The 11,384-nt window shown below is 44.3% G+C and overlaps 1 protein-coding gene across 1 annotated transcript; it reads right to left on the reverse strand.

The window, feature by feature from the left end:
* Positions 1-206: 206 nt before the first annotated feature.
* Positions 207-1,984, reverse strand: LOC123140971 (histone-lysine N-methyltransferase ATXR6). The gene is made up of 5 exons (XM_044560227.1): positions 1,604-1,984; positions 1,188-1,504; positions 987-1,087; positions 676-888; positions 207-584 (listed from the first exon to the last, which is right to left on the reverse strand). Exons 1-5 carry the CDS (start codon positions 1,905-1,907, stop codon positions 425-427), a joined length of 1,095 nt encoding a protein of 364 aa, XP_044416162.1. The 5' UTR covers positions 1,908-1,984; the 3' UTR covers positions 207-424.
* Between the last annotated feature and the right edge of the window lie 9,400 nt (positions 1,985-11,384).

Below are 11,384 nucleotides of genomic sequence, written 5' to 3' on the forward strand. Positions count from 1 at the left end.
GATATTTATAATTTTTAAAATACTGTAAATATATTGTGTTATGAATTAGTGGAACCCCATCTTGAGGACCATGCCAACTGTCTCTAAAGTCATTTATTTGTAACATTGATACGGAGGGAGTAGCACAATATATTTCATCTTCTTTTGGCATTTGTACCTTTGAACAAAAACATTGACAAAGAGCAATTACACCAGACACAGGCATGAACAGAACAACCCATTTGCCATTGCATTCCATTCCATTGGATACACAATGTTTACAATTCCCCTTTTCCCCTTTTCCAAGTTAAAAATTTCCAGATCTATCAACCACTTAGATGACTCTACATGTTGAGTTTTGGGGGAATGGGATCATCACAATTGTTTTCCTATGACTACAGATAAAATGAATATGCAGATTGCAGACTAAACATCAGCTCATGTGTCATACAAAATGGTGAGTTGGGTACTCGTGCTCGTCACCGTTGTAGTCGTAGTACAGCCTCTCCCCCTTGGAGATGTCCCTGTTGGCCACCAGGAGACAGTGGCACTCGCCGTCGATGGCGAACCGCACGCACTTGAGGTTCTGCTTCTTCCTGCCTTCCCTGCAATGGTCATCATCACGCAAATTTTTTCAGGCATGGTTCCTAACAATGCGTAAATGCACGGTGGTGGTCAGAGGAAGAGAATGCTTACGGCGTGTGGTTGTTGATCCCGTTGATGAACCGCGCAATGTTGCTCCGCTTGTCGGGGCAGATGACCAGGCTCTTGGATGGGGGCGCGGCGGAGAGCAGGGTCATCATGCTGTCGCCGTCGTCGTGCTCGCGGTTTGTAAGGTAGTCCACGTCGCCGACGTACTCGGTGATGATGGTCAGGTCCTTGATGTGCCTGTCTGCCTCGACCGTGAATCTGTCCGAGAAATTTCCACACAATCATCATCAGTGCCCGAAGGATTCTGAAGAACAAGTTCAGAAATGAGCAGTGAATTTGTCGATAATGCTACTAACCCTTCCACTGGATCGAAGACGACGAGGAGAGGGGGCCATTCCCCTTGCTCCATCATCCTCTTGCACAGGCTCAAGGTCTCTGCATCCTCCCTCGGCAGCACCTGAGATGAAATGTCAACCGAGATTTCAGCAAAACTGAAATGGCGTCGCGACACTGAATTTAATGGAGATCGGGTGGTGGAATTGGGGGAAGCGTCTGACCTGCATCCCTCCCGCCTCGAGGGCGGACTGGTTGGCGGAGCGGGGCGCCATGCCGGGCACGTAGGTGAGGTCGTTGCTGAAGACGGCGCCGGTGGCCGTGAGCGCGGTGGCGAGCGAGGCCATCTGCGTGAGGCGCCGGACGGGGTCCTCGCTGGGGGTGAAGGGCAGCAGCTTCCGGCTCTTCTTCTTGGACACCACCAGCGCGGTGGCGGCCTTCCGCTTCCTCTTCTTCCCCTCCGGCGGATCGGCGGCCACGGCCGCCGGGCGGCGCTGGATCTTGAAGAAATCGACGATCTTCGTCTGGATCAGCGGGAACTCTGCAACCAAATCACGAGATCCAAATCAGCAAACGAGCAAACGAGCAGATCCAATCCAGAAATGGTCAACGAGATAGGAATCTGTTTTAATCTACTTACGTTTGGGCATCTTGGTCTGGACGACGGCGGCGGATTTGGCCGACGACGAGGTGGTGGCGGCGGCGGCGCAGGAGGGGCAGAACCAGTCGCCGGCGGGCACGCGCGGGAGGATGGGGCGGAGGCAGAAGATGTGGAGGCCGCGGTCGCAGCCGTCGCAGAGCAGCAGCTCGTCCGCGTGGCGGCCGGACCCGCACGCCTCGCACCTGACGCCGCCGTCGTCTTTGTCGGCCGCCGGAACCCTGGGCCGCCTGGAGGCCGGGCGCCCCGCGCGCGTCCGGTGGCGCTGCTGCGTGGCGGGGCCCATCTGCGGCGCGCGTCCGAGGGAGGCCGAGGGGGGGCTGGGGAGCGGGAGACGGAGGGGGGCGGGGGAGGGGAGGGCGGCTTGGGTCAGGTGGGTTGCCGTCAAGGGCTTGTGGAGGGGGGAGAAGTAGCCGGAGAACGGCGGGAGAAGGGGGGCGGGTTTTGGCGCGAACGGGGCTGCTCGGCTTCGGCTTCGCGGGAAGCCGAGCGAGCGCGCGCTGCGTTTCGTCACGCGGGTTCGGGTTTTGGCGCGAATCGGCGGGCCTGGGTGAGCGCCTGTGTCTCTATGGGCCGTCAGGGGGCCTGGGGAACCCTGCGTTTCTATGGGCCGTCCGAGCCGGTAAAAATGGGTGCTCCTTTATTCATCCCCGCTTGAAGCGAGATGGAAGAAGCTAGCATCGCCCCAAGCGAGCGTAAAAGTACGGTGTCAAATCACCTAAAAAAAAGGTACGGTGTCAAATTATAACGCAACATACATGACAGATTCAACACGTACCCATGATGGTTTTGCTCTAGCCTGTGATGGATTAGAACCGTCATGGATTAACAAATTTCTTGTAGTGTATCTTCTCCTTTAACGCCTTGTATCGGTTGATCGTATGGGTCTGTCCCATCCCATAGTTAGAGATCTACGGGGAACCTGAGCCTTCTTAGCGTTTTGAGAATTGTGGCCATTCGATCTGCCCCTGGGATGAGCTCGACTGTTTGATATAATTTGGAACAGGAGCAATGACGAGTTCTTTTTTCGCCTCACCTCAGGCTATTGATTTCACCAAGAAGTGGGACTGATAGTCTTGGGTCGTGACTGTCAGCCCACTGCCTTGCATCAACCTTAATCCGGTCTATGATTTTCTTTGCAGCGGCGTGCGAGTGTGGTCAAAAACTCTCTCGTCCCTCTCTCAACTTTTAAAGATGTTCACGCAACTAGCAGTCAAAAAAATATTCGAACACTTCAAAAATATGTCCGTGATATTTTTTTGAAAACAATTATACTATGTAAAAAAGTGTGCATACTTTTAGAATTTTTTAACATTTATTTAAAATGTTTTAACATGTATTAAATAAATAAACATTCAAAATATGTATTTGAAATATGTACATCACGCACTTTAAAAATGTTCAACGTGTGTCAAATAAATGTTCCACGAGTATATGAAAAATGTGAAATATGTATTGAAGAAAGTAGACATGTGTTAAAAAACCCAAAGAAACCCGTTGAAGAAACACAGAAAAAAACAAGAGAAAATCAACGCGACAAACTAAATAAACGAGCTAAAACCAAAAGAAACACTGAAAGAAAACCGAATAAAACATCAGAACAAAATAGTGTGACCGGGCCGGCCCACTAAGAGAAAATTTCAAGGTGGCACTATCTTCCAGGTCGCAATAACCGACGTATAGCTCTGGGTAAAATGCTCCTCAAAAGAAGAAGAAAAAAAGCTCTGGGGTAAAAAGTCCGGTATTATCCTAGTCACGGTGGAGAATAACTTACACTAGTAACATACACGTTATTCTAGACTATATTATTATCTGCATAGTGCTTACATTGTTGCTTTTCATAAAACACGTGAACAAGTACATATCCAAAACTTGTACTCCTGGGAACAATGTCATCGCGTCTAGACTATGGTTGATCACACAACATGACATGTGAACTTTTGTTAATAATTGTAGATTGCTGCCGTCTCTTTGGGGCATCGAGATTAGTGTTTCTCATCATGTGGCGAGATTTGGTGTCAGATGTTTCTGATCTATTCAAGGGTTTAGCAAAGACAATTGCGGCTTTAGGGTGCTGATACTTACGGGCACATGCACGAAGACTTTTCAGTTGTCATCGATAAGGTTAAGCCGGCTTCGATACGAGCGCGACGACAACGTCATGTCGGCTGCTCGTTCTAACGGCAGTAGTGGTCGTTCGGTGGTCTCAAAATCTCGATGCATTTTTTATTATGTTTGAGGTGATTTGTTCTTCCGGTGATTTTTGGTAATAGATCTGGATCATTTTCGCATAAAAGTTATAAACATATATTTTACAATTGATGCTGGACTTGGAAACATTTTTTTAATATAATACAGACGCAGACGCTCATATATACGTACATACGCTCATCCCTATGAACTTACGCACGCATAAACTACCCTATGAACACCTGTGAGAGACTGAGACGGCACATCATCTTAAGATTGACGTTGTTGATGTATGACTATGGACGATATGCCTGCTCATCAAGTGCAAGCCCAAAAAATGAATCGCACCACAAAAGAGCAACAAAACAAGCAATCCAACTAGCAAAGGCAAAAACAAATATTATGGACAATACAGAGGCGGAGTATCTGCTCTTGAGTTCAAAATCTCGTTCATGAATAGTAAAGTTTTAAATAGCAAAAAAAAAAATCTGATTTTTTATAAGGTAAACTTTGACAAATTTTTATGTGCTTGTAAAAAATTATCAAGAAATGACATTCGTGGAAGTCGTGGCAAAAAAATCAATCCTCCTAAAATGCTAGATTTGAATGCATTTTCGAGTGTTGATTTTGATTTTTTCCATGACTTCCACAAATGTCATTTAGTGATGAAAATTTGTCGAGAACACAAAAACATTTATTATATTTTTACTGTTAATTCAGGCATCTCCAACATTGACCCCCAAACCGGATACCGTATTGATAACCCACAAGTATAGGGGATCGCAACAGTTTTCGAGGATAGAGTATTCAACCCAAATTTATAGATTCGACGGAAGGGGAGCCAAATAATATTTGAAGGTATTAGCAGCTGAGTTGTCAATTCAACCACACCTGGAGATTAATTATCTGCAGCAAAGTGATCAGTAGCAAAGTAGTTTGATAGTAGTGACAGCAGCAACGGTAACAGTATCAGGGACAGCAGTAATTTTGTAGCAAGTGTAACAGTGATGATAGCAGTAGTAACTTAGCAGAAACAATATAAGATAAATCGTAGGCATTTGATCGGTGACTTGTTGGATGACATTCATCATGTGACAGTTATAACCTAGGGCGATACGGCACTAGCTCCAGTTCATCGATATAATGTAGGCATGTATTCCGTAAATAGTCATACGTGCTTTATTAAAAGAACTTGCATGACATCTTTTGTCCTACCCTCCCGTGGCAGCGGGGTCCATATTGGAAACTAAGGGATATTAAGGCATCCTTTTAATAGAGAACCGGAACAAAGCATTAACACATAGTGAATACATAAACTCCTCAAACTACGGTCATCACCGGGAGTGGGCCTGGTTGTTGTCACTTCGGGGTTGCCGGGTCATAACACGTAGTAGGTGACTATAACTTGCAAGATCGGATCTAAAACATGGATATAATGATGAATTCATAAACGGTTCAGATCTGAGTTCATGGCACCCGGGCCCAAAGTGACAAGCATTAAGCACAACAAAGTCATAGCAACATCAATCTAAGAACATAGTGGATACTAGGGATCAGGCCCTAACAAAACTAACTCGATTACATGATGAATCTCATCCAACTCCTCACCGACCAGCGAGCCTATGAAGGAATTACTCACTCCCGGTGGGGAGCATCATAGAATTGGCGATGGAGTTTGGTTGGTGATGACGAAGAATGAAGATCCCCCTCTCCGAAGCCCAAAACAGACTCCAGAACTGCCCTCCCGAGGAAGAACAGGGCTTGGCGGCGGCTCCATCTCGTGAAACGCGATAATTCTTTTTCCCTGATTTTTTCTGGAAATATGTGATTTTATAGTATCAGGGGGGTCATGAGCGGGGCCATCAGGTGGGTACAACCTACCTGGGCGCGCTAGGAGAGTAGGGCGCGCCCTGGTGGGTTGTGCCCACCCAGGGGCCCCTCTCTGGTGGACAATACAGAGGCGGAGTATCTGCTCTTGAGTTCAAAATATCGTTCATGAATAGTAAAGTTTTAAATAGCAAAAAAAAAATCTGATTTTTTTATAAGGTAAACTTTGACAAATTTTTATGTGCTTGTAAAAAATTATCAAGAAATGACATTCGTGGAAGTCGTGGCAAAAAAATCAATCCTCCTAAAATGCTAGATTTGAATGCATTTTCGAGTGTTGATTTTGATTTTTTCCATGACTTCCACAAATGTCATTTAGTGATGAAAATTTGTCGAGAACACAAAAACATTTATTATATTTTTACTGTTAATTCAGGCATCTCCAACATTGACCCCCAAACCGGATACCGTATTGATAACCCACAAGTATAGGGGATCGCAACAGTTTTCGAGGATAGAGTATTCAACCCAAATTTATAGATTCGACGCAAGGGGAGCCAAATAATATTTGAAGGTATTAGCAGCTGAGTTGTCAATTCAACCACACCTGGAGATTAATTATCTGCAGCAAAGTGATCAGTAGCAAAGTAGTTTGATAGTAGTGACAGCAGCAACGGTAACAGTATCAGGGACAGCAGTAATTTTGTAGCAAGTGTAATAGTGATGATAGCAGTAGTAACTTAGCAGAAACAATATAAGATAAATTCGTAGGCATTTGATCGGTGACTTGTTGGATGACATTCATCATGTGACAGTTATAACCTAGGGCGATACGGCACTAGCTCCAGTTCATCGATATAATGTAGGCATGTATTCCGTAAATAGTCATACGTGCTTTATTAAAAGAACTTGCATGACATCTTTTGTCCTACCCTCCCGTGGCAGCGGGGTCCATATTGGAAACTAAGGGATATTAAGGCATCCTTTTAATAGAGAACCGGAACAAAGCATTAACACATAGTGAATACATAAACTCCTCAAACTACGGTCATCACCGGGAGTGGGCCTGGTTGTTGTCACTTCGGGGTTACCGGGTCATAACACGTAGTAGGTGACTATAACTTGCAAGATCGGATCTAAAACATGGATATAATGATGAATTCATAAACGGTTCAGATCTGAGTTCATGGCACCCGGACCCAAAGTGACAAGCATTAAGCACAACAAAGTCATAGCAACATCAATCTAAGAACATAGTGGATACTAGGGATCAGGCCCTAACAAAACTAACTCGATTACATGATGAATCTCATCCAACTCCTCACCGACCAGCGAGCCTACGAAGGAATTACTCACTCCCGGTGGGGAGCATCATAGAATTGGCGATGGAGTTTGGTTGGTGATGACGAAGAACGAAGATCCCCCTCTCCGAAGCCCCAAACGGACTCCAGAACTGCCCTCCCGAGGAAGAACAGGGCTTGGCGGCGGCTCCGTCTCGTGAAACGCGATGATTCTTTTTCCCTGATTTTTTCTGGAAATATGTGATTTTATAGTATCAGGGGGGTCATGAGCGGGGCCATCGGGTGGGTACAACCTACCTGGGCGCGCTAGGAGAGTAGGGCGTGCCCTGGTGGGTTGTGCCCACCCAGGGGCACCTCTCTGGTGGACAATACAGAGGCGGAGTATCTGCTCTTGAGTTCAAATGCTCGTTCATGAATAGTAAAGTTTTAAATAGCAAAAAAAATCTGATTTTTTTATAAGGTAAACTTTGAAAAAAAATATGTGCTTGTAAAAAATTATCAAGAAATGACATTCGTGGAAGTCGTGGCAAAAAAATCAATCCTCCTAAAAAGCTAGATTTGAATGCATTTTCGAGTGTTGATTTTGATTTTTTCCATGATTTCCACAAATGTCATTTAGTGATGAAAATTTGTCGAGAACACAAAAACATTTATTATATTTTTACTGTTAATTCAGGCATCTCCAACATTAACCCCCAAACCGGATACCGTATTGATAACCCACAAGTATAGGGGATCGCAACAGTTTTCGAAGATAGAGTATTCAACCCAAATTTATAGATTCGACGCAAGGGGAGCCAAATAATATTTGAAGGTATTAGCAGCTGAGTTGTCAATTCAACCACACCTGGAGATTAATTATCTGCAACAAAGTGATCAGTAGCAAAGTAGTTTGGTAGTAGTGACAGCAGCAACGGTAACAGTATCAGGGACAACAGTAATTTTGTAGCAAGTGTAACAGTCATGATAGCAGTAGTAACTTAGCAGAAACAATATAAGATAAATTCGTAGGCATTTGATCGGTGACTTGTTGGATGACATTCATCATGTGACAGTTATAACCTAGGGCGATACGGCACTAGCTCCAGTTCATCGATATAATGTAGGCATGTATTCCGTAAATAGTCATACGTGCTTTATTAAAAGAACTTGCATGACATCTTTTGTCCTACCCTCCCGTGGCAGCGGGGTCCATATTGGAAACTAAGGGATATTAAGGCATCCTTTTAATAGAGAACCGGAACAAAGCATTAACACATAGTGAATACATAAACTCCTCAAACTACGGTCATCACCGGGAGTGGGCCTGGTTGTTGTCACTTCGGGGTTGCCGGGTCATAACACGTAGTAGGTGACTATAACTTGCAAGATCGGATCTAAAACATGGATATAATGATGAATTCATAAACGGTTCAGATCTGAGTTCATGGCACCCGGGCCCAAAGTGACAAGCATTAAGCACAACAAAGTCATAGCAACATCAATCTAAGAACATAGTGGATACTAGGGATCAGGCCCTAACAAAACTAACTCGATTACATGATGAATCTCATCCAACTCCTCACCGACCAGCGAGCCTATGAAGGAATTACTCACTCCCGGTGGGGAGCATCATAGAATTGGCGATGGAGTTTGGTTGGTGATGACGAAGAACGAAGATCCCCCTCTCCGAAGCCCCAAACGGACTCCAGAACTGCCCTCCCGAGGAAGAACAGGGCTTGGCGGCGGCTCCATCTCGTGAAACGCGATAATTCTTTTTCCCTGATTTTTTCTGGAAATATGTGATTTTATAGTATCAGGGGGGTCATGAGCGGGGCCATCAGGTGGGTACAACCTACCTGGGCGCGCTAGGAGAGTAGGGCGCGCCCTGGTGGGTTGTGCCCACCCAGGGGCCCTCTCTGGTGGACAATACAGAGGCGGAGTATCTGCTCTTGAGTTCAAATGCTCGTTCATGAATAGTAAAGTTTTAAATAGCAAAAAAAAATCTGATTTTTTTATAAGGTAAACTTTGACAAATTTTTTATGTGCTTGTAAAAAATTATCAAGAAATGACATTCGTGGAAGTCGTGGCAAAAAAATCAATCCTCCTAAAATGCTAGATTTGAATGCATTTTCGAGTGCTGATTTTGATTTTTTCCATGACTTCCACAAATGTCATTTAGTGATGAAAATTTGTCGAGAACACAAAAACATTTATTATATTTTTACTGTTAGTTCAGGCATCTCCAACATTGACCCCCAAACCGGATACCGTATTGATAACCCACAAGTATAGGGGATCGCAACAGTTTTCGAGGATGGAGTATTCAACCCAAATTTATAGATTCGACGCAAGGGGAGCCAAATAATATTTGAAGGTATTTGCAGCTGAGTTGTCAATTCAACCACACCTGGAGATTAATTATCTGCAGCAAAGTGATCAGTAGCAAAGTAGTTTGATAGTAGTGACAGCAGCAACGGTAACAGTATCAGGGACAGCAGTAATTTTGTAGCAAGTGTAACAGTGATGATAGCAGTAGTAACTTAGCAGAAATAATATAAGATAAATTCGTAGGCATTTGATCGGTGACTTGTTGGATGACATTCATCATGTGACAGTTATAACCTAGGGCGATACGGCACTAGCTCCAGTTCATCGATATAATGTAGGCATGTATTCCGTAAATAGTCATACGTGCTTTATTAAAAGAACTTGCATGACATCTTTTGTCCTACCCTCCCGTGGCAGCGGGGTCCATATTGGAAACTAAGGGATATTAAGGCATCCTTTTAATAGAGAACCGGAACAAAGCATTAACACATAGTGAATACATAAACTCCTCAAACTACGGTCATCACCGGGAGTGGGCCTGGTTGTTGTCACTTCGGGGTTGCCGGGTCATAACACGTAGTAGGTGACTATAACTTGCAAGATCGGATCTAAAACATGGATATAATGATGAATTCATAAACGGTTCAGATCTGAGTTCATGGCACCCGGGCCCAAAGTGACAAGCATTAAGCACAACAAAGTCATAGCAACATCAATCTAAGAACATAGTGGATACTAGGGATCAGGCCCTAACAAAACTAACTCGATTACATGATGAATCTCATCCAACTCCTCACCGACCAGCGAGCCTATGAAGGAATTACTCACTCCCGGTGGGGAGCATCATAGAATTGGCGATGGAGTTTGGTTGGTGATGACGAAGAATGAAGATCCCCTCTCCGAAGCCCCAAACAGACTCCAGAACTGCCCTCCCGAGGAAGAACAGGGCTTGGCGGCGGCTCCATCTCGTGAAACGCGATAATTCTTTTTCCCTGATTTTTTCTGGAAATATGTGATTTTATAGTATCAGGGGGGTCATGAGCGGGGCCATCAGGTGGGTACAACCTACCTGGGCGCGCTAGGAGAGTAGGGCGCGCCCTGGTGGGTTGTGCCCACCCAGGGCCCCTCTCTGGTGGACAATACAGAGGCGGAGTATCTGCTCTTGAGTTCAAAATATCGTTCATGAATAGTAAAGTTTTAAATAGCAAAAAAAATCTGATTTTTTATAAGGTAAACTTTGACAAATTTTTATGTGCTTGTAAAAAATTATCAAGAAATGACATTCGTGGAAGTCGTGGCAAAAAATCAATCCTCCTAAAATGCTAGATTTGAATGCATTTTCGAGTGCTGATTTTGATTTTTTCCATGACTTCCACAAATGTCATTTAGTGATGAAAATTTGTCGAGAACACAAAAACATTTATTATATTTTTACTGTTAATTCAGGCATCTCCAACATTGACCCCCAAACCGGATACCGTATTGATAACCCACAAGTATAGGGGATCGCAACAGTTTTCGAGGATAGAGTATTCAACCCAAATTTATAGATTCGACGCAAGGGGAGCCAAATAATATTTGGAGGTATTAGCAGCTGAGTTGTCAATTCAACCACACCTGGAGATTAATTATCTGCAGCAAAGTGATCAGTAGCAAAGTAGTTTGATAGTAGTGACAGCAGCAACGGTAACAGTATCAGGGACAGCAGTAATTTTGTAGCAAGTGTAATAGTGATGATAGCAGTAGTAACTTAGCAGAAACAATATAAGATAAATTCGTAGGCATTTGATCGGTGACTTGTTGGATGACATTCATCATGTGACAGTTATAACCTAGGGCGATACGGCACTAGCTCCAGTTCATCGATATAATGTAGGCATGTATTCCGTAAATAGTCATACGTGCTTTATTAAAAGAACTTGCATGACATCTTTTGTCCTACCCTCCCGTGGCAGCGGGGTCCATATTGGAAACTAAGGGATATTAAGGCATCCTTTTAATAGAGAACCGGAACAAAGCATTAACACATAGTGAATACATAAACTCCTCAAACTACGGTCATCACCGGGAGTGGGCCTGGTTGTTGTCACTTCGGGGTTGCCGGGTCATAACACGTAGTAGGTGACTATAACTT

Source organism: Triticum aestivum, chromosome 6D (assembly GCF_018294505.1).
Source record: "Triticum aestivum cultivar Chinese Spring chromosome 6D, IWGSC CS RefSeq v2.1, whole genome shotgun sequence".
In the NCBI taxonomy this organism is placed as follows: domain Eukaryota; kingdom Viridiplantae; phylum Streptophyta; class Magnoliopsida; order Poales; family Poaceae; genus Triticum; species Triticum aestivum.

Coding starts and splice junctions, on each gene's coding strand:
- LOC123140971 (XM_044560227.1), bottom strand. CDS start 1,907: ATGGGCCCCGCCACGCAGCAGCGCCACCGGACGCGCGCGGGGCGCCCG. Junction 1,088..1,187: donor TCGAGGCGGGAGGGATGCAG/GTCAGACGCTTC, acceptor ATTTCATCTCAG/GTGCTGCCGAGGGAGGATGC. Junction 585..675: donor GGGATCAACAACCACACGCC/GTAAGCATTCTC, acceptor TGACCATTGCAG/GGAAGGCAGGAAGAAGCAGA.